Source organism: Elgaria multicarinata, chromosome 3 (assembly GCF_023053635.1).
Source record: "Elgaria multicarinata webbii isolate HBS135686 ecotype San Diego chromosome 3, rElgMul1.1.pri, whole genome shotgun sequence".
NCBI classification, from domain to species: Eukaryota; Metazoa; Chordata; class Lepidosauria; order Squamata; family Anguidae; genus Elgaria; species Elgaria multicarinata.
This window is the reverse complement of record NC_086173.1, coordinates 12,410,931-12,433,309: the sequence shown is the minus strand read 5'-3', so window position 1 is coordinate 12,433,309 and position 22,379 is coordinate 12,410,931. Positions and strand designations below refer to the sequence as shown.

General features: G+C 46.6%; 1 protein-coding gene across 1 annotated transcript; it reads right to left on the bottom strand.

Annotated features, from left to right (window-relative positions):
- Nucleotides 1-10,444: 10,444 nt before the first annotated feature.
- PGLS (6-phosphogluconolactonase) lies at nt 10,445-18,490 on the bottom strand. The gene is made up of 5 exons (XM_063119299.1): nt 18,049-18,490; nt 16,284-16,391; nt 14,222-14,323; nt 12,447-12,587; nt 10,445-10,965 (listed from the first exon to the last, which is right to left on the bottom strand). The coding sequence occupies exons 1-5, from the start codon at nt 18,346-18,348 to the stop codon at nt 10,828-10,830; spliced, it is 789 nt and encodes a 262-aa protein (XP_062975369.1). The 5' UTR covers nt 18,349-18,490; the 3' UTR covers nt 10,445-10,827.
- Nucleotides 18,491-22,379: the final 3,889 nt, after the last annotated feature.

The following is a 22,379-nucleotide window of genomic DNA, read 5'->3' as shown; positions in this document are numbered from 1 at the left end:
TGAGAACCAGGCCTAAGTGGAAGTCAACGTGGATGATTCCAAACCACTCAACATGTAATCCTTCCAAATTGACACATGATGTCAATTTTTACCACTCAACATGTAATCCTTCCAAACTGACACATGATGCCACGACGTCAGGGTGTCTTGTACAAACAAGCTTTTACCAGAGCGTGCCACATGTCCCAAAAAATCTTGTAAGACAAGACACCTGGTTCACAGCTTTGCTGCACAACAAAAGCCTGGAGGATCCAAAGTACTGCGTACCAAAACCACTTTAGAAGGGTATAATTTTGAGGTTTTTAGTGAAGTGAAGCCCATGCAGACGGCTTTGTAATTTTTCAGATTTTCTAAACATGTCCAAGTTACTGGTACCAGATGATTCATAGTAGATTATTATTTTCCATATGTGTTTGAGGTCAAGATCCAGCCTGTTTGGCACTGCATTCACATTTGCTTTTTTAATTCCTGTTTCTACATCTGGGATATCTTCAGCAGCTCAGCCTGAATGACTTTGTTCCTTCTAGTCTAGAATAATCCCTTTGAGAAATTATATCCTCCTATTCTTTTGAACAGAACTTAGACTGGCTAACAGGCAAATAAATAAAAGCAATATAAAAAGTAAAACAACAACTAACTAACAACTGCAAAACAGCTGCAACACTCCCACCACCCACATATTCAAAATACAAATAAAATCCACCCAATGGTAGGGTGACCATATGGAAAGAAGGACAGGTCTCCTGTATCTTTAGCAGTTGTGCAAAAAAGGGAATTTCAGCAGGTGTCATTTGTATACATGCTGCACCTGGTGAAATTCCTTCTTCATCACAACACTTAAAGCTGCAGGAGCCCTACCCTCTTTTGTATCTGGTCAGAAAAAGGGCAGGGCTCCTGCAGTTTTAACTGTTGTGATGAAGAGGGAATTTCACCAGGTGCTGCATGCATACAAATTACACCTGCTGAAATTCCTTTTTCTATACAACTGTTAAAGTTACAGGAGCCCTGTTCTCCTTTCTATATGGTTACCCTACCCAACAGCAACAGGCACAAAATAATCACAATCAAAAATCTAATGCCTTAAATGGTTAGCATGCAGAGTTCTGTTGCAGTTTAATGAGCTCTGTTTTCCTTCAAGGTGAAAATCAAGGTAAGAATAATGTTACAACTATCACACCGTCCCTTGCAAAGAATAGAGAGTCTGCCATTTGGGGATGACTGGGCTGAACCTGCAGTCTAGAAGGGTGTCTCGGTTTATTATCTCACCAGCCATAAGAACTAGAAAGCTTTTTTGTAAATCAAATCAAAACTGAGATGCCAAATTGAATTGTGCAGCGCGTTTGAGAATATGTGAAATACACCCTGGCCTCAACAAGAATTAGTTCTGTTCACAAGGGGCTAATGTGTATGTATGATTTTCCCATCCTATTAAAGTTTGATTTGGAGATTCTCGGGGGCTAAGATGTTTTAATGTGTGTTGGGAAGATAATCTCACCTCAATTTTTCCTTATACACAGAGTGAAAGCTTGTCTCTTTCCATTTTCCATTACAGTCTAGCCTGCTGCTATGATGCCAGTCTACAATACTTTGGAAACCTAACAACATTTTGGTCACTGTTGTAATGGATTAGAATATATTTTAAGAGGACAAGCTCCAAATGGGAATGTGTTTTATGAAGAGTTTTAAAATAGGACAATGCCGCTTTGGCTCAGATGGGAGCTCATCTAAACTGCAGGGGAAGGTTTGCCAAGGTCTTAAAAAGACATAACTGTATTTCTTTGCCACTAACATAAAATTGCTCTTCCAAAGTCCCAAAACGCCCCTTTGAGTTTTGCAGTGTGACATTTCATGGCTATAAAAACAGACACCGATGACCATCAATCAGTGGAAATTTGAGCACCAAGGAGTAAAGAGAACGGAAGAGGGGACTAAGTCGGGTAAAAGAAAGATGTTTTGATGCTGGAATCCTCTTTAACCAAGTATCCATGTCTGGAAGCGACTTTAGAATGGAAACCACAATATGTATAATCTATTTTTCATGTTATCCACCCAGCAGACATAACAGCTGCAAAGAGTAAATAGTATTTCTGCTCAGATCATCCTACACTGTCTTTTAGCTGGAAAATAAAACAGGTGAGGGGTGGGGTGGGGTGGGAGGACAGGGTTTTAGGCAAATACTTATGCACTTTTTCCACCCTGTATAAATTTTAATGGCAAAAATAAACAAGCAGGATCATTATGAGTGGGTATTTTAAAACGCCAACTGAAAGTTTCTGACGTTTACGGCAGAATATAATTTCACTGAAGAGCATCACTGCATTAAAACAATATTGTTCATAGGGCCATAGGATTTTAGCAGAAATTGTTTCTTAGCTGTTTTGAATTTTGTATGTTTTACTCTTGCTGTAAGTTGCCTTGAGGGTTTTGTTTTAAGAGAAAAGTGACTAACTCCCTATGCAAGTTTGGACAGAAAAAGCCCTACACATTCCAGCTTGCCCCAGCCAGCAGGACTGCGTCCTAAGAAATCCAATAAACAATAAATAATGCCTTTCCAATCTCTAAACAAGATAAAGGCATAAATCAATATGTTGCAATAACTTTTCTACAAAATAAGTAGTACAGCGATTATATAAAGTCATTTATAATGCAGTCTATATGGATCTACTTTGGGGTGGACACATCGATTTTTAAAAGCTATATGAGAGGCAGGAATTCAGTTCTCAATCACTGAAACTCCAGAGCAAGGAAAACTCACCTGTTGATTTTCTTCACGTTCTGAAGCCCTTAAAGGCATTAGAGCCCTGCCAGGACAAGTGACATGAAGACTTCAGTCCTGTTCTGCACAGGTTATACAATTCCCCTGAGACAGAACTACATTAAAATTCGTCCAATCTTGTTGTATTTATAGAACGCTGAAGGGCCGGTTCCAGAACAGTTTGACCGTTTGTAACTGTCGAACTTTTGTTAAGCCCCAGCACTTCTTTAATACTGGTGGGGGAAGCCTCATTCAAATGGCTCAAGCCCTTCAAACCATGGTCAGCTCGAGGGGTGGCATCTATGGTTCTCCTAAAGATGTAAAGCATGCAGCAAACATGCATAGCATCCAATAGTACATGCAAAGGAGCTATGACTGACTGCAGCTTCCTGTTGGGTGCCTCCACAGTGGCAAAACCAGGTTTGCCTCTGTGCAATGCATGAAATGGCAATATAAGGCAGGATCCTGCCTGCAGAATCCGGGGATTACATGCACCCACACATTTTGATGCAAGTTGACGCTGAACATAGTGCAGGCAGCCTGTGTTTCATTCCATTTCCTGTTCGCCCGCCAAATAAATACTGCTTCCTGTTTATTTTTTGTGTTGTTTTGTATGAGTTAGCATGTCCTACCCATGGTTTTTTGTGCTTGGAATGCCTTTCTTTCTTTCTTGTTTATTTTGCCCTAGTGCATCCATCCATTCATCACAGACGCATTGGTAATTTTTTATATTTTATTTTAAAGGTGGTGTTTTTCCAAATTGTGCACAAACTGCCAGGATCTCTTCTTGATCCTCCCAGAGTGCAGGGCATTTAATAATGGACTCAAATTACAGAAAGCCAGATTCCGGCTGGACATCAAGAAAAAGTTCCTGACTGTTAGAGCAGTACAACAATGGAACCAATGACCTAGGGAGGTTGTGGGCTCTCCCGCACTAGAGGTCTTCATGATGCAACTGGACAACCATCTGTCAGGGATGCTTTAAGGTGGATTCTTGCATTGAGCACAGGGTTGGACTCGATGGTCTTGTAGGCCCCTTCCAACTCTACTATTCTGTGATTCCCAATGATCCACCTTGAACAGACTTCCCCAACCTGGTGCCCTCCAGATGTGTTGGACTGCAACTCCCAGCATGCTCCAGTCCCACCACTATCATTTAAGGGCATGCTGTAAAAATTGCTACCTTTCACCACCACCCCATCTCTTTTCCTGAGCCTGACATGTCAAAATTAAGCTCCTGAAACTTTTCATGCCATGGAATTTAAAGGGGCAGATAAAGCTTTGGCTGCTACTTTTCCAACAGCCACACCGTATCAAAGTTAGGGGAAGTGTAAAAACACAGTCGTATGAATTCAGAGTTCTTCAAAAGTAGGATAAATCTGCAACTACGTTCCAAGGAAGTTAGTGCGGGGTGGGGGGGTGGAGACTAGTACTGGGGCAAGGGACCACGACGAAATGGACAGCAGGCCAAGTCACAACAAACTCCACGTGCTGGGTAAGGAGGCGCTTGATAACTCAAGAGAGTCGCCTAGTGGCCAACAGTAGAAGTACAGCACCCATTTGGAGTCAAATCATAGCTTTAAAATAAATGATGATTACTATTCCACACACACACTAAGCAGCTTTAACAAAATTTGTATTCAGACCAGCTAGTACTTAAAATGCTGGAAGCACGCTTTCAGGAGTCTTTCTCAAGTGGGATGTTCAGGAAAAGAATACCCCTCTGCTGGTGCAATATTCAACTTGCCTTCTTGCAAACAGCTAGCCTAGGCTGTCTCCACCGGGGATCCATAAACTTCGCTGATTCACCCAACCCTGATCTATAGTCCACCGTGGGAGGATGGATTGAGAAGCACAGAAAATATGACATGAAGGGCAGCTGACTTCTGCAGCTGCAAGGGCTTGCTGCTTGCTTCGCTGCGGGGATGTACTTGGAAGATGAGATTAAGGGAGCACCCATCAGACTCTTGCTGGGGGGTGCAGAGAGGGGGGACACAGCAGATCTCGTACGTGGGAGCCCAGAAAACCCTGGAGCTCTTGAAAAGTACCAAGCTGGCCACAGAGCTCATCTCCTCCATATCTTGGTACCAAAAGAATGCAGGGGTGGTTTTGAGAACAGTAACCTGACAATACCACCTCTTTCCTGGCCCCTACTGGAACACCTAGCCTCATAAAAAAGCCCCTATATTAGAAACATTAATAACAGTGTTTTAAGATCTGCTGTAAACGATGGATAGATATTATCTCTGGATAGTTATACAGATTCAGAACACATACATTTAACAAGCTTACCGGCCCCCTTGCTCTGACCTCATCACTGCCAGCCCAACTTTCTGTCGTTGTCTTCATCCCTGCCCCCCCCCCCCCCCGAGGTCCAGATTCACTCATGATCGCCAGAAAACGCAAGCGATGACATTTGTCTTCCTCAAAACAACCCGAGGGCAGGAATGGAGAACCTGCAAGCCATACAGAGGTGCCAGACTCCGGCTTAGAAGGTTCATCTCCCATTCAGAGCCTAAGCCTGACCTCACAGCTGACTTCATAATGCTGATCTTTTGCGATAAAGAGCGGTAGCCTAAGAACATGCCATGTAAATGCCACGCAAAGGCCGATGAGATGGAGATAGCTAGGTCAGAGCAAATAACACCCAGTATACGCCAACAAAGGAATGTACTTCTGGCTCATAAGACACTTTATACATTTTTGTTGGGAAAAACATTACATAGCTGTGAATTGTATACAACGTTAGTCTAACTTAAACCCCATTCATTTCAATGGGTCTCCTTTAAGTAAGACTAGCATTGGATACCATCCTGTATTTTTCTTTATTTGAATATGAAAAGAGCTATTAATATTATGTAAACTCAGTGGAGGCTGGAGGCTCCAATGTCAGTAGGATGGTGAATCCACTCCAGGTTTCAGTCAGAACTCTAAGGGAGCTCTCCAGGGTGGTGAATCCCATCCCCCAAATAGGTTCAGCACCCTGGGTAGCTTCTTTAGAGTTCTGACTAAAACCCAGAGTGGATTCACTGCCTCACTGACATCAGAGCCATGAGCCTCTGCTGTGTAAATTCCTTTCCATCCCGCCCCCACCCAAATTCACAGCTCTATGGAATACATGTAGTATTTATGGTTTCATATATCTGAAGAACTTCCTACAGCCAGCATACGAAGAATAACCTTTATTTCAAGTGAGTCACGATACATACAAAAACTGCCTCTCCCATGTCAGGTGAATGCATTTATACAAATCACTAGAACACTCACTCAAGTCAATTAACCCAATCAGCACACAATCATTACATCTTTCCTTTTTTCTATTTTTTTTTTAAATTTTCGTACCCAAATCTTAGAGGTTTTCTCACAATTCTTCCTCTAGATGTGATTACTGGTTTCTCCTCCAGCTCCATATTTTTTTCTTCATTCTGTTCCATATTTACACTTCCACCACCTTCTTTCTCACTCTCCCTATCATGACTTTCCTCACTCATCCTTTTCCCAGACGTTTGTAAGTCCTTTCTATTTCTCCTATATAACCTTTCATCCTGCGTTTCCAACACATATGATCTAGGATTTTGATGATGCTCAATTACTTTTGCTGGTTGCCATATTCCTTCTTTCTGAATAGTAACTCTTTCTCCCACATGCAGTGGTGGCAATAGCTTAGCCCCACGATCATAATAAATTTTCTGCTTTTTCTGTCTTTTTTTTAACTGTTCTTGCACCCTACTATGTGATACTGACAAGCCTATTCATTTAAATCAGTGGTTTCCAAACTTTTTCAGGTAACTGCCCCCTTGGTGCCACAAACTCATGCCCAGTGCCCCCTGAGCAAGGCCCCTTTAAATGGGAAGCACCTGCCACAGGCTTGCTGGGGGAGGGAGGGAAAAGAGAGCGAATGCCTCTGTTTTGCAGCCCTCGTGGCGGGGCACACCAAGCAGGGTATGTCTCTTCATTAGCGTTTTGGTGCTTTTGAAACATTTCAATTCACCGCTAAAAGGACCCTTCTTAAACAGTATTAATACATGTGTGGATTCTTCCCCTATATGGCTTGGGACCAAACTACCTTCTCCCATAAAAATGTCCCTGGATTTTAAAACCTTCTGGAGAGGCACTCTCAGAAAAGACTACCTCAAGTGCCCCTCTGCCACCTCTTTGCCTCTTAGTGCCCCCTGCTGCCCCTTGCCTCTTAACGCCCCCTATGCAATCCCATTGCCCCCAATGGGGCAGTACCACCTGCTTTGGGAACCCCTGATTTAAATCTTAGGTGGACACCCAATCATGTCTGTTTGACCCCAATCGTGTATGGGGTAAGAGGTGTGATGCTTAGAGTAAAATGGGCACACGTATGTGGTGCTAAAAACGTACCGCCTACCTGCAACTTAGCAATTGGTCCATTTGCACAAGGCACATGCGCACACAGACACACACATACGATTGGGAGGGGGTAATACATCTCTCTGGCCTGCCAGCAGGACCATGTCCAGAATTTTGAGGGCTCTCAATGAGTCTACCTTCTCACCACCATGGTCACCAACAGGTCTTGCTCTTCCTCCTCTTTCTCATCCTTCCTCCCACTTGCTTGCTTGATGGGCAGACAGCCGGTGAGAAAGTAGGCCGCGGTATCTGCTGCTCCTTCTCACCACCACCGCCTTTTTCTGGGCCAAAGCAAGAGGCAGGCGAACAAGGAGGTTGCAATGATCATACACATTATGCTGTAGGTTTTCAGGATTTTGAGCTTTGGCTATTGGGCTGTATAGAAATGTGATCAATGAAATGAGGAAGAGGGGCAGCAAGTCCAGGGGAGTCTTGTCAATGGGGCCCTGCTGGGACATGGGCCCTTGGCGGGTGCCCAACCATGCCTACCAAGGATACTGGCGAAATACAAGCCCTCCATCATAACAGAAAGGCATTTCAAGAGCAATAATTTGACCTTGTTTTTTGGCCTAGAAACCCTGCATGCATAAAAACAAGTCTCAGCGAGCTAGATAGAGCTTATTAACACCCTCTTGCTCAATGGCTCCTGCTGAAGCACAAACACATCCCACGTCAAAGACCAATTAAAAACAGACCCCTGGCAGCCCACTGAGCAGGCAAAAAGCACCTCCTGCTGTCTTCCTGTGCTCTTCCCATCCAAATTAATTCCATTTTGCAAAAGTTCCCAAAAGCTGGCAGTCACTGGGCAGCCGCCTGTAGCTGCCTTTTCTGATCCTGTTTGAAGTCAGCCGTAACTAACAAAGGCCCAAGCGGAGCCCTACAATGGCAAATGTTATTTCAGGAAGCACCGTCAGAAAGGTCTTACACAATGGCGAATCTATGCTAGCTTTGTACTTACTACCCTGGCCTGATGTCTGCTAGAGGGGTTGGACTACAACTCCCACCACCCGCAGCCACAATAGGAGTTATAGTCCAACATATGCAGAGGGCACCAGGTTGAAGCAGGTGTGCCAAAGTCTTCTCGCTGCTAGTGAACATCTCCACCTTCACCCCCAACGTTGGCCCAAACCTTCCCCCAACTTGATTCGACAACAGGTCTGTTTTCTACTAACTTCCAAGTGTTCTGTTAATGTGGTGGAACTGCGGCAGGGCTTGAGAGCCAGGGGCACACAGTTTCTTCTGGGGTTGTAACTGGAAGTATGTCTCACTCCTGCACTGGAAAAGATGCATGTTCATCCCCTCCCCACCCAATCTGCTCACAAAACGCTAAGCAGGAGTCCTTCTTGTAAATGTAACGTAGCCCAATTAAATCTAGTCCAGGGTTGGGCAGAAAGTAGATTGAAATCTACAGGTAGAGATCACAAAGTGATTTGCATAGAAACCAAGAGTTTGACTCCCAACGGTTGAACGAAACCAAAGAGGAAAATGCCGGGTTTTTCCTTTTCTTCTAAATGAGGTCGCTGAAACGACAAAAGTTTCGCAGAAAACCAGACGTGTGAAAGCACTGAGATCAGTTCTGGTTCTTAGAACAAAATTCTTGGGCCAAGCATGTGCTCGGACATGCTGGTCCTTTATTCTAAGTGTACAGAGAGACTGCCACCCCCGACGCCATCATTTGTTGCACGTGGTTCTGGTTGGCGGATGACAAGTTTTTAGTTTAAAAAACAAAGTAGATCTGCCAAGCTTAAGGTCTGCCCCCTCCTCCCCTGATCTACACACATCCCATTCAGACACACACACACACACACACCATTCATACCCATACACACATTTACTGCTTAGCTGCTCGTTTCCATCTAGGACAACCCTACGACTCCATGTTGGCTCTGAACTCCATTTATCAGTCCAGTACCCCCTGTATTCCCCAAGATGAGAAACTGGGGGGGGGGGCAGGATGGGATCACCAAAGTGTGACATAACACAGAGAACAGCTTCAGTTGTTATTGAAGCACCGCCAAGGAAATGCCCACTCATTTCTGCATTTAGCCAGCCGCTACTCTTGTAAGATAGAACTTGCACACTGTTGCTGGACACGTTCCCCTTTAAACGTTATACAAACCACGCCAGCCATCTGCGGAAGTGGCTTTGCGTTTTAGCCAGCAGGGCTTTCCCATTAACCTGCCCAGTACCTGGTTGGAGCACAACTGTATTTAAAATGATCTTAAAATGATCAAGGGGCTATGGTGCAGTGATGTTGTGCCTGGCTTGCATGTAGAAAGAAACAGGCGGAGCTTTGAGTATGCCAAAATTATGTGGGAATGGAAACATGTTGTATTAGGCAGCTCAAAGGTTTTTGGTTTTTTTTTTTTTTTTTAAAAAGAACAAGTTTCTAGCCCCTAGGGCTGTGAAATACCCTTGAAAGTGGACAAGCAACACCTGTTGAACTTTCAAAAGCTCAAGAAATAGAATTTCTAGAAGCAAGGTTTCTACACCACTACGTAGCTCCTTACCAAACAAAGTAAGTTACACAAAATGGCCAAAACACACAGAATCATGATAAGTAAGTGAAATTTCGCACATCTGCGCAATTCATAAAGGTGAGATAAATTCATATTTTCTTGGCTTCTCTTTTTAAAAATTTATTGTTTGCTTGTATGGTCAGTATCCTACTGCAGTGATGAAATGGGTCTGATGATTTGTTTTAAGTTAATTGCTTATAATCTACCTACAATCCTTTTCCAACAGAATCCAGTCCCAGTTGCCTTATGATCAGGCTGTGGCTGAGGGGCAAGCAGATTTTGCTAGTACAAGAGTGGGAGATTCGTGGCCCTCCACATATGTTGGACGGCAACACCCAACTTGCCCCTGATCTAATATGTTGTGTGTTAAACACATTGGAGCTGTTCACACAACAAACTAACCCACACTCAGTGATTGAGTGTGAGTTTCTGTTGAACCGTGGGTTGGTGTGTTGTCTGAACCCAGGGCATTTTCCACAGGTTGGCTTGTTAACCACCCTGAACAACCCAACAACAAACCATGGCTTCTCAAGGTGGCTTGTTCTAGAAAAAATAAGCCACACTGCATGTTTAACAGCTATGGGAAATGTCCTGGGTTCAGTCAACATGCCAACCCACGGTCCAACAACAACCCACATTCAACCACTGAGTGTGGGTTAACATGTTGTGTGAACCCAGTCACTAACTCAACATGCAGCCATAACAATCCGTAGTCAGAGCCTCTCTTTTGCCTGGATTTAGCACTCGAAGAAAAGCCACACACAGAAGGGGAACACACTGTGCTAGTACCGAGTGGCTTTAATTTACATCTTTAATTGTGCATTCACTTGACACCACATTAGACCATTCACATGATAAAGACTGTAATGCCGTTCCCTGCGACTTCCCTTTACAACTAACAGCTGAACCCAAGCGTTCCCATTTTACACTTTGCCCTGGCTAAAGAAAGAATCATATTTGTTACACAGTGCTCCACAAATGTACCACTTCTTAATTTCTTTTTAAAAAAGGAGGGAAGGGGGGGGAAAGAAAAAGACAGTGTTAGTTTAGTGCCGCTCCTGAGCGCTACGACCAGACGTGGAGACCGTGACCTGGAATGTTAGCGGGGCAGGGATCTACCCACAACCCGCGCATGGTGGACTCTTCCCAACCTGAAAGGTTGCGGGACACGAGCTTCTACAAGATGGAGTGCTTCTCAAAAGGAATCGTCAACTCCTTCGCAGCCGGCTCGTCCAAAAACCAATACAGCTTCCCAGTATGAGGCTGGACCAGGGCAGCTGGCAGTGGGTTTTCCTCGTCACCTTCCAAAATACGCTGTCCCAAGAAACAGAGCATTAGAATCTCATCACCTGGGAACGCTGCAATTTGCACATGGTCATCAAATGCAGAAATCTGACCCCGCCCTCCGTCAAATCTAAGATTGAGGATTCTTTCACAGTTTCAAAGCCTTGATGATTCAAAGCCTTGATGATTGAGAAACCCCAAGTGGTGCATGAATATCGGCCTTGATGTCTGCGGAACTGAAAATGTATTTTGAATACAGGTGGTTGGAAAGGTGCAATGGATAGAGTGGTTTGAAAGCAGAGAGAGGTTAGGATCATCCAGAGGCAATGCCTGATGGAATATCAGTAGTCACATACATGTGTGTGTGTGTGTGTGGATATAGAGATGGATGGATGGAGAGAGAGAGAGAGAGAGAGAGAGAGAGAGAGAGATACCCAAAGGTTAGGGCTTTTGTTCTCTGTGCAAGCTTCCTCTGTCCCATGACTAGCAGAAACAGGATTATAAAAATAAATCCAGGCATACAAAAGTTGTTTAATTTGCTTATTCAGACTTCTTTTTTGGGGGGTGGGGGGATTTGTATCTGCTCCCAAAGTACACAAAGTTCTTGTTGTCTTCTTTTTTGAAGCACACAGATCACACAACCCATTCTAGCGCATAACTTCCATCCCTTAAAGTCCCATCATAGGACCATTGGAAACTGCCTTACACTAACTCAGACGCCTGGGTCCATCTAGCCCAATACTGTCAACACCGACTGGCAGCAGCAGCTCTCCAGGGTTTCAGGCAGGATTCTTTCCTAGCCCTTCCTGGAGATGTCAGGGATCGAACCTGGGACCTTCTGCATGCAAAGCAGGGTCTCTGCCACTGAGCAACGGCCCCTGCCGATGGATGGAGCTACGGTCCCACCCACGATGACTCTCCAAGCCCCAGCATCAGGTGCTACAGATCAGTGACAAGACTGCATGCTTTGCATGCAGAACGTCCCATGTCCCATCGCTGGCAACTCCATTTAGGGTGGGGCGGGGGAACCCTGGAGAGCCGCAGCCATGCATAAAGCCAGCAGAACCAAGTATCCTAGCCCCGGAGCAGCCTTCCCCAACCCGGTGCCCTCCAGATGTTTCGGACCATAACTCCCAGAATTCCCATGTGGAGAAAAGAGGAGGAAAACACCACAATACAGACATGGAAAAAGTGAAACAATCTCTGGTGCTAATAAAAACAATCTTTTCTTGGATAAATTTAGCTCGACACGTTTTGGATAAAAACGTGTTTTTATTAGCCCCAGAGCTTGACTCTCTTTCTGCGTCCCAGAATTCTCAACCATTGCACCCTGCTGGTTGGGGCTGATAGGAGCTGGAGTTCAAAACATTTGGAGGGCACCAGATTGGGGAAGGGTGCTACCAAGCTTCCTGGCACCCACCGACTCACCCAACCCTTCTTTTAGACTGTAGGGAGGGGGACAGGTCCTTTGCATCAGACCTTTGAGATTAAAACCATGCCACGCGCATTACCTTTATCACAGCAGCCTTGCTATCGCCAGTGGCGACAAACACCACGCTCCGAGCGGCGTTCAGCACCGGGAGAGTCAGCGTGATCCGTTCTGGAGGCGGCTTTGGGGAGTCACGAATGGCGGCCACGATCTTCTCCCGCTCCTGCCACGGGAAAGAGGGTATGAAACACAGAGGAGGTGGGAGAGAAGGAGGCTGGGAAAGGCTACGGCACCGCTGCATCGAGCCCAAAATTATGCCAAACACGAGAAGGAGAAGGAACTTCACAAAGTTCTCCAAGGATGTTGCTACTAAACAGCAGAGTAAGCCATGCACCTGACTTCAAGATCAAGGCTTCATATTTTGTTTGGGCAGAAACTAAAAGTATGTTTCAAGCCGCATCTAAGTTTCGATTCATTCCTGCATTTTTGTTTAAAAGTCAGCAACCACGTCTTAGCAATTCCCTGCCTCTGAGCAGGAAGAAACACATCCTTTAGCTCACAGTAACAGGTACCTCTGAGCGATTGAGTCGATTCCCTCTTCCAAAGATTCACTAGGGCTTTGTGAAGCTCGTCAGCCGCATTAGCTGCCAGGACTGAAAGGCAGCCTTCCCCAAGCTGGTGCCCCTCCAGTTGTTTTAGCCTTCAACTCGCCATCAGTCTCAGCCTAGTACAGTCAATGGTCTGGAATTCTGGGAGCTGTAACATCTGGAGGGCACCAAGATGGGGAAGGCTGCACAAAAGGCATTTTGGAAACCCACTGGATCCAGCAATCCCCTGGGCCAGGACTCATTCATTGGCCCACCAATTGCAGGGCTAAAAGCCACAGCAATTCGCAGCCCGACCAGGACATGATCCAGCCATGGCAAGGGATGAGCAGTTATGTCCCATGTGAACAGAGAACCAACACTCCATTCGGTATAAAATGCCGCATATAATTTGCAACGTACGTCAAGCTAGCTCAGCCTTCTCCAACCCGGCGCCCAAAACCAAATGCGTTGGGACTGCACCTCCCATCACTCCTGGCCAGCATATCCAACACATCTGGAGGGCATCAGGATAGGGAAGGCTGAGTGAGTGGAACGCAAGACAGTCCTACAGTCATCGTGACAGCCTCAGCTAACCCAGCTAACCGGCACAGACCCGCTGCAGTATGGAGAAGGTCCGATTTTCATCTCATCTCAGCATGCTGGGCAGGGAGGTTTCCCCTCCCTCCTTAGCATGCTGAGGTGGGGATAAATAGGTGGAGGGGTAGGAGGGGAGAATGCCAGGGGTGGATCCAGAATCCAGGTGGGTCAGAGGTTCCCCATCCCTGCTTTATCGGGTACTTGGCAATGGGGACTGGATTCCTGCCATACCCTGCGACACTGACACCCACTCCGCTGCTGGTCCAAGGATTTGACTAGGGACAGAGGAGGGCTCCTCTGCCTCAACCTGCCCATACCAACCCGACCTTTCAGCACAAAGCAGCCGCAAGTGGCTCAGTGAGCAGCTCACTCCACCCCCAGAGTCCCCAGAGCTGGAAGGAGAACCAGAATGAACAAGAGCTCTCGATCTCAGAATACACCAGCCGAAGGAGCTCTTCCGTGTTGCTGTTAGAACAAAATCCATCTCAGCTCATCTTGTTTAAAAGGGAAGCCTGCCTTAGGGACAGGGCGAGATACCAGTAAGCCTTAATCCAATTCCACTGAGCTTGCTTAGAATAGATGGCTGGGTAAACTCCCCCACCCGCCCCCACACACTCCACTTCCTTCTACCCACTCAGCCCCCAAGAGGCATGGCCTCCTTTTCCTGGCTCACCTGTAGCAGGGGATGATCCGGAAAGAGAGAGCAAGTGTGTCCATCCGGTCCTACTCCCAAGATCAAGAGGTCAAACACAGGCATGTCCTCACCCTGGAAGGCCTGCAAGGCAGAAACACAGCCAAGGAGAGAAAAATCACAGTTAGCTCTCCGGTTTTTATGCTGCCCTTCAATGTGCAACGATCAGGGCCGTTTACAGAGCTTCAAAGTCAAGTTAAAAATACAGCATCGGCAAAATTGTAAGAACAGGAGGATAGAAACAGCACTAAAACAACAACAACAACAACAACAAATGATAAAGATGGAAAACATCCAGGGAAAATACAAACGCTCTTTGCCTGGCATGTAAAAGGCATTAAAAGAGGAGCTAGGTTCAACTAATTCCCTGCGAATTAATCTGTTTGAGTGAATGACAAGCTACTGTCAAGCGTGGCAGCCTTCCTCAACCTGGAGGCCTCCAAATGTGATGGACTACAATGCCCATCATCCCCCAGGCAGCATGACCAAAGGCCACAATGGTGGGGGGGAGTTGTAGTCCAATATATCCAAAGGGCCCCAGGTTGGAGAAGGCTGAGTTAGAAAGATGACCTTATCTCAGCAACACTTTTCAAAGACCCACATGCTCTAGCTGTCAAATTAGGGGAGGAAAAATAGTACTTGTTTGCCAAGCAGAGATGGAGCTGGGGGGCAGGGGTGTCTATGCTCATGTAGCACCAATGCTGTGTCAGCTGCACTGGCTGCCAGGGTGTTTCCAAGCCTAACTTAAAGCCCTGGCTTTAACCTTTGGCAAAAAAGTTAAAGGGGCAAAGGAAGACCAGCATCTTTTAGCTTAAAGTTCTTACTGCCAAGAACTAAACCTTAAGAGAGCCATTTCAGCCTTTGAGAATGGGGGTGGGGGGATCCTGTGCTAAAGCCAGGGAACCACCCTATAACCAGTGGTTATCTGGGCAGCCCCAAGTGAGCCGGATAAGGTTCAATGCCCCTGATTTAAAGCCTTAAATGGTTTGAGACCAAATTACTCGAAGGACCGCCTTCTCCCAGCCAGCCCACACTCTGAGGTCATCAGCAGAGGCACTTCTCTCCAAGCCACAACCAAGGGCGATTAGGCTGGCGAGTATAAGGAGAGGGCCCTTTCAGTGGTGGCCCCGCACCCCTGGAATTGGCTTCCATCAGGCGGTTGTCAGGCCCCTTCTTCACAGGTCTTCAGGAAGGCTCTGAAGACCCACCTGTTTTCACTGGCCTTTCCCTAGTCCACATCCTGCAGGATTTATTGGGCGATACCTGGTTCTATAGAATTATTGAACAATTATTGAATTTTTATTTTATTTGTTTTGCCTTGTTTCTATGTTACACACCACCTTGAGAAGGTCCTTAAAGGCAGCTGAAAAGATGATTTTAAATGAAATAATAAAAATAAGAGATGCACGTTCCGGACTGCTACTGGACTACCTCCCAAAACTGATTCAAGAGTGTGAAGGAAGCACAACTCTCATTGCTGAACATCCCCTCCCATATTTGGTTTTGCTTTCTTTGTGCTCGCCTCTTATTATGAGATCATCACCTGTTTCTTTGTCTACTGACCTCAAAGTTATTTAAAGGGTCTCACTTTCCAGGCAACCACTACAAATTTTCCCTCTCTCCCTGAAAGGATGTTTCAGTCGGTCCATTCATCTCAAGCACCTGATGCCTTGGACTATTATTATAAGGTAAACTATTACGACATCTCAGCTATCTGGCTATTATGGAAAACCTTAATCATTTGGGGGTACACTACATGTTCCCTCTTTCAAGAGGGATATGCAAGTACCACATTTCTAGCTGTTCCCCAAATGAATCAGTGTTTTGAACTATGGGTGTAATATTTGGGGGTTTCAAGCTCTTGGGGGCAACGTACCTGCCCAAAATTGATAAATGAATGAATTAACTAAAGGGTCTTTATATATGGTAGCAAAAGGCAGAGCTGAACATTTCCATTATCATATCATACTGTAAGGTGCTGTATGATTTCAGTATTAGAGACTGAGTCACAGACACCCACCCACACCCACAAACCCAACTGTACCTCTTTCAGCTTTGCAGCGTAATCCGCAGCTGCCTCTTCTACCGTGAGTGAAGGGTTGATAACAACAATTTGGTCCTCGGGTACAGCAATTTTAGAAAGGAGGTACGTCTGAAATAAATAACCACAAGTCACATAACAGGAATCAAGAAAAATGTTCCACCATCAGCCTTCAGGCTTTGACACTCTTTGGGATCCAGTGTAAAGCCTCCAACAGATGGAAGGGCTCCTTCCATCCCTGTAAGGCTTCCGATCCACTGGGGGAATCCTGCTGGTAGAAGGGGGAAGGAAGCAATCTTTGTTGATTCCCACCCTCAGTCCCATATGCCTCAAGTATCTGTTCCAGAGGGTTGGGAGACCCTCTGGAACAGTTGGGGAGGGTGATGGGGGCTGCAGAGGGAAAGTTCACCTCCCACCCCTCTGGTAGGAGCATTACATAAAGCTGGTAGGAGCATTACATAAAGTACCAGCATTACATAAAGCTGGTAGGAGCATTACAAGCCAAACTCTGCTCAGGGACTGCTCCCACTGGCAGAATAAAAACTGGATCCAACTTTTCCCTCCTTTCCTTCCTTTCTCTTGTTGAAATTTATACTGTATGCTCCTTGGGGCAGGGCTCTGTCTTTTTTTGCATACTGTACTTTATAAAGTATTATTCACATCAGCGATGTGATATAAATAATTAAAATAATAAAAAAAGATAAACAGCAGACACTTCTCCCATTTCTGCATCTCCATGCTGGAGAAAGCGTCACCTGTTTAATTGCTGCCTGCCAGGCATCTGAAAGACACAAGAGTCTTATCAAGGAAAAGAAAAAAAAAAGAACCTGGGTCTAGTAGCAGGAAGCTATTCCCAAATATTCCTTATCTCCAACCCTTTTGAAGGAAGATGTTAATTTAAAACAAGAGTTGTGGGTTCTACAGAAAGAATGGGAAGCTAAAAGAAACTGCTAGGATTTGGCAATTTCACTCTCTGATCATAGAATTTTAGAATTGGAAGGGACCTGGTCCAACCTCATCCTCAATCCTGGATGAAATTAGTTTCACACATACTACAGAAGATGGAAGAAGGTAAGACTATATTACGCTTCATTCCTGCTTACTATCTTACAAAGTGGGGAGTGGGAAGACACCCCCCCCCCCGCTCCTAAAATACATTCAGCAGCAAGATAGAGGAAGCTGGTGGCTAGCATAGAGCAAGGATGTGCAGAAGGCAGACCACAGTCTGCCAGCAAAGCTCGTAACATCTGCGTTTTTAGTATTATGGGTTGTATTTGCCCTGCATCTTACTTCATGAGCCGCCTTGAGCATTTGTACAAAGAATGAATGAAAGAAAAAGGCAGGATATAGGGTTGCCGGGATTCTTGCGAAGAACACTGCATTAAATGGATCTCAGTCTGGTCCACCAAGGCATTTCCAGTACTAAGCAAGATTCACTATGCCTCTTCGCTATTAAAGAGATGCTGTAGAGGCAGGCTTGATTTATGTTTCCAAAAAGGATTCCATGAGGATTCTAGTGAACCGGGGGGGGGGGGGGGGGGGTTGGCGGAAGGAGGCCTCAGGAGAGCCAGCCCCTCCCTGCTCTCCCAGGTTCACCATCCTCATCGGGTGGGGTCAGCGCCGTCCCCAGCGCTGGGAAGAAGAGCCAGGACCCCTTCCCAGAGGGATTCGCCCAGGCAACCAGCCCCACAGAACCCAGCTCCCGAGCCAGCCATGCACACACCCAGCGCCCGCTTCAGTCCGCCCAACTAGCCCCTTACGGAGACACCTTGTAGGCGCCGTAGTTGCTCTCGGGGTCGTTCAGCGGGACCCGGCGCTCGTCCACGAAAGCCAGGAGCCAGCGGGCAGGGGAGGCGGCAGCGGCGGGCAGCTCCTGGGCCAAGATCCGCACCAGGCTCCCACCTGACAGGCCCAGGGAGAAGCGCCCACCAGGCCCGGACTGAGCCTCCCGCTGGGCTACCAGCTGGGCCAGCGCCGAGCCCAGCTCCTGCGGGGAAGGGAAGACTGAGACTTGGGGCGGCGACGCTGTGGCGGCCGGGCCGCGCCGTGACACCGAAGAGCCGGGCATGGCGAGCGAGATGGGGAAGTGGCCGAGAGGGGGAACTGAAAGGCCTGGCAACGAAGCCGGGGGGGACCCATGGTGGGAAGGGGAGCAAAGTTGGGCGGAAGCGCGGCCGGTAGGCAGCGACACACGGGCGGAAGAAAAGAACCTTTGGCTTGGGAGGAGGAGGAGGAGGAGCAAAAGAACGGAGAATGACGCAAGCGGAGGAAATATATCCACAACGCCACCGGAAGAAGGGGAAGCCGCTGCCAACATCTCCGCCAGTTACTGGCAGAGGGCGTGACCGCGCGAACAGTGCTAGGGCTGTAATCCTATACCCGCTCACTTTCGAGTAAGCCCCATTGAACTCTCTGAGACTTACTTCTGAGTAGACTTATAGGCTGGATAGTTGAATGGCTGAGGTTTCCTTGGAAGCCATTTGTAAATCTCTCTCAGAACCTAAATAAGAGCTGCTCGTAGAAATTCAGGATTCTAGCGTACCTGTGATTGGGTATCAGTCTTTCCCCTCATCTCCACTACACCAGGAAAAAAAAAAGTAGCAGCTGACAAAAGTCAAATGTTTTCTAAACGTGATCTTTCGGGGATGGGGAGAGGTTGTAAGGTGTACTTGTGGTTAAGGGAGTTGATTATGATAGCCCTGCAGCGTAGTCTTCAGTGGCTCCCTTCAGACAACACGCTAAACCACGCTGCTAAACTACAAAATGGTTAATGGAATGCATTAAGATTAGTGCATGGTTTAACATGTTGTCTGAACAGCCAGTTATTACTACACGTTAAGAACTAGTGCTGAAGCTGTTTGGGGTTTGCAACCAAAAAATATCAAATACCCATCAGATAGCAGATGTCAGTTTCTGTAAATCCCCCCACCCCACCCAGTACTCAATTGCAGGCAGAAGCTCCACAGGCTTACTTGTAGAGAGAATCCTATCTCCTCTTACCCAGGAGGGACTAAGCCCGATTCAACGCACTAGGACTTACTTCTCTGTGTATAAACTACTTTGAGTCTGAAATGTTCTCAAAGACTAAAAGGAACAATCCAGCTTTTTCATATGAAGTAAGAACTAGAAAAAGCAGGAACTCTGGCCTTTGTGTGTACTTTGGGTAGGGAGGGTTTGGAAATCTACAATTCAGACAATGGCTGAGTTCGGACAACACGCTACTCAACCGGGGGGCGGGGGGGGGGCGTGTAATAGGAAATGCAGGTTGCTTACCTGTAACTGTAGTTCTTCGAGTGGTCATCTATGCATTCACACATATGGGCTCTGCGCCGGCGCGAGACCTGAACCGGAATCTCCAATAGCTTAGGGAAACGCTTTTGGAGGGAACCCCTCCCCCACGCAACTGCGCATGTGCCTGTGGTTCCCGCCGTTACCTCAGTTTACAGGAGTCCGACATTGTGCCCCCATAAACATGAGTGTCATATATTAAAACAAAATCACATGAATTCACACCACCAAGAGGGGATGGTGGGTGGGTTGTCTGAATGCATAGATGACCACTCGCAGAACTATAGTTACAGGTAAGCAACCTGCATTTCTTCTTCGTGGTCTCTATGCATCACACATATGGGCGAGTAGCAAGCTAACATACCTTGGAGGTGGGTTGGTGTGTTACTTCAATATTTCTGAAAGCACCGCCCTTCCAAACGAACAATCCTGTCTGGAACGAGTGTCCAGGCTGTAGTGTCTCACAAATGTGGAAGGGGTGGCCCAGGTTGCGGCTTTGCAAATGTCACGGAGAGGAACACCCCTATTGAAAGCCACAGATGTAGCCATCGCCCTGGCAGAATGAGCTGTCACCGAACCCTGTAGTTCTAACTTAGATATGGAATAGGCAAGCTGTATTGTCTCCACAATCCATCGTGACAGCCGCTGGCATGAAACTGGGAGTCCTTTAGAAGGTTCACCATAGCATATAAACAACTGTTTAGTCTTTCTAAAACTGTCAGTTCTTGCCCTATAAAAGGCAAGGGCCCTCCTGACATCCAACCTGTGTAATGAAGCATCTGCAGGTGTTGAAGGGTTTGGAAAGAAAGCTGGTAACACAATGTCTTGAGACAGATGGAAAGGTGTTACCACCTTAGGTAAGAAAGCAGGATCTGTCCACAATACTACCTTATCCCTGTGAAAGATTGTGTAAGGAGCATCTACCCTTAAGGCCCTGAGCTCACTTGCTCGCCTTGCTGACGTTATCGCCACCAAGAAAACAATTTTGAGAGTCAGCAGCCTCAAGTCCGTTGTAGCCATGGGCTCAAACGGTTTACTTATCAGTGCCTGAAGAACAACTGACAGGCTCCATGATGGGATGATGTTTCTGCTTGTTGGTATAGTATTCTTCAGGCCTTTTAAGAATGCCTTCGATTTAGGGTGCGTGAAGGGAGACCGTCCTTCCAACCCCTTGTGGTAAGCTGTAACAGCAGCTAAGTGAACTTTAATAGAGGAAAGTGTCAGTCCAACTTGGTATAAAGAGAGTAGGTACTCGAGAATAGTTGCAATTGAGGAAGTCTGAGCCGTATGACCCCTTTCCTCAGTGAATTTAATGAATCTCCGCCACTTTGCAGCGTAAGATTTCCTGGTTGAGGGCTTATGGGAAGCAGTCAGGATATTTTCCACAGTCAGTTGTACGGTATGGAAAGGTGTGGTGCTATCCTCCAAGCCGTTATTCTGAGCATCGATAGATCTGCATGCCGAATCTCGCCTCGGTGTCGAGACAATAGTCTCGATACCGTAGGAAGCTTGACGTAATTCCCTCTCAACAGTCGAAGGACATGAGGAAACCAAGGCTGTCGAGGCCACCATGGTGCAATCAGGATACAGTCCACTCTGTCTGTCTGTATCTTTGCAATGACTTTTGTCATGAGAGGAAAAGGTGGAAAAATGTAGAGGAGGCTCCCTGACCATGTTCTTGCGAACGCGTCTCCTAACGAGTTCTTTCCTTTTCCTGCTCTGCTGCAGAATCTGGTACAGACTGCGTTCTCTTCGGTGGCAAACACATCGACAGCAGGCCACCCCCAACATCGAAAAAGCTCTTCCCTCACTTCAATGTCGAGCTCCCACTCGTGATCGACATGGAAGGACCTGCTGAGACTGTCCGCGATAATGTTTTCTTTGCCCGCTACATGGATTGCTGTCAGGTAAGTCTTCCTCTTCATACACCACTTCCATATCCTTAGTGCTGACCGGGTCAGCGGATACGATCTTGTCCCCCCCGCCTGTTTATGTAACAGACTACGGTATTGTCTGTTGCGATCAGAACATTTTTGCCCTTGATGATTTGGACAAAAGCCTTTAGTGCGTTCTCCACAGCTAATAGTTCCAGATGATTGATGTGATACTCTCTTTGTCGAGAAGGCCATCGACCCTGGGCTGTAAGGGAGTTGCAGTGAGCTCCCCACCCCATTAGAGATGCATCAGTAGTGACAGTCACTGAGGGGGGTTCTTGTTGAAAAGGAACTCCCTCTAGTAGATTTCCCATCGAAAGCCACCACTTCAGGGATGCTCGGACTTGTCTCGGTACAGAGAGGTAGGTTCTTCTGGCGTTGTGCCGAAGATCGAACACCCTCAGAAACCAGTTTTGCAGGACCCTTATTTTTAGTCTTATTTTAACAGCAGTAGTCGCTGCCAACCCCAGCAGTCTTTGAATTGTCCATGCGGAGGGTCTCCCTTGGGCTTCGGTATCGAGAATCGCATCCCGAAGAACCCTTGCTCTTGATACAGGGAGATATGCTCTTCCGTCCTCGGACGAAAGAGTCACCCCTATGAAGTCTATAGTCCTTTGGGGAGTCAAAATGCACTTCTCCTCATTGACCCACAACCCTAACGAGGCCAGGAGTTCGAGAGTCGTAAGTATATTCTTCTGGAGTGTAGCATAGTTCTCTGCAACCAGAAGCCATTCGTCTATATATGGATAAACGTGAACCTGTCTCTGTCGTAGGTAAGCACATACGACGGCCATCACCTTCGTGAAGACCCTCGGTGCCGGCGCGAGGCCGAACGGAAGAACAGTGAACTGGAATTGCTTCGTGCCGATGGAAAAAC

Bases quoted from the DNA above. Each gene is read 5' to 3' on its own strand.
- PGLS (XM_063119299.1), bottom strand. From the start codon at position 18,348: ATGCCCGGCTCTTCGGTGTCACGGCGCGGCCCGGCCGCCACAGCGTCG. The intron at 12,588-14,221 runs GTGAGCCAGGAA...TTCCCGTGGCAG, and splicing joins CGGATCATCCCCTGCTACAG to GAGCGGGAGAAGATCGTGGC. The intron at 10,966-12,446 runs GTAATGCGCGTG...TTCTTGGGACAG, and splicing joins GCAAGGCTGCTGTGATAAAG to CGTATTTTGGAAGGTGACGA.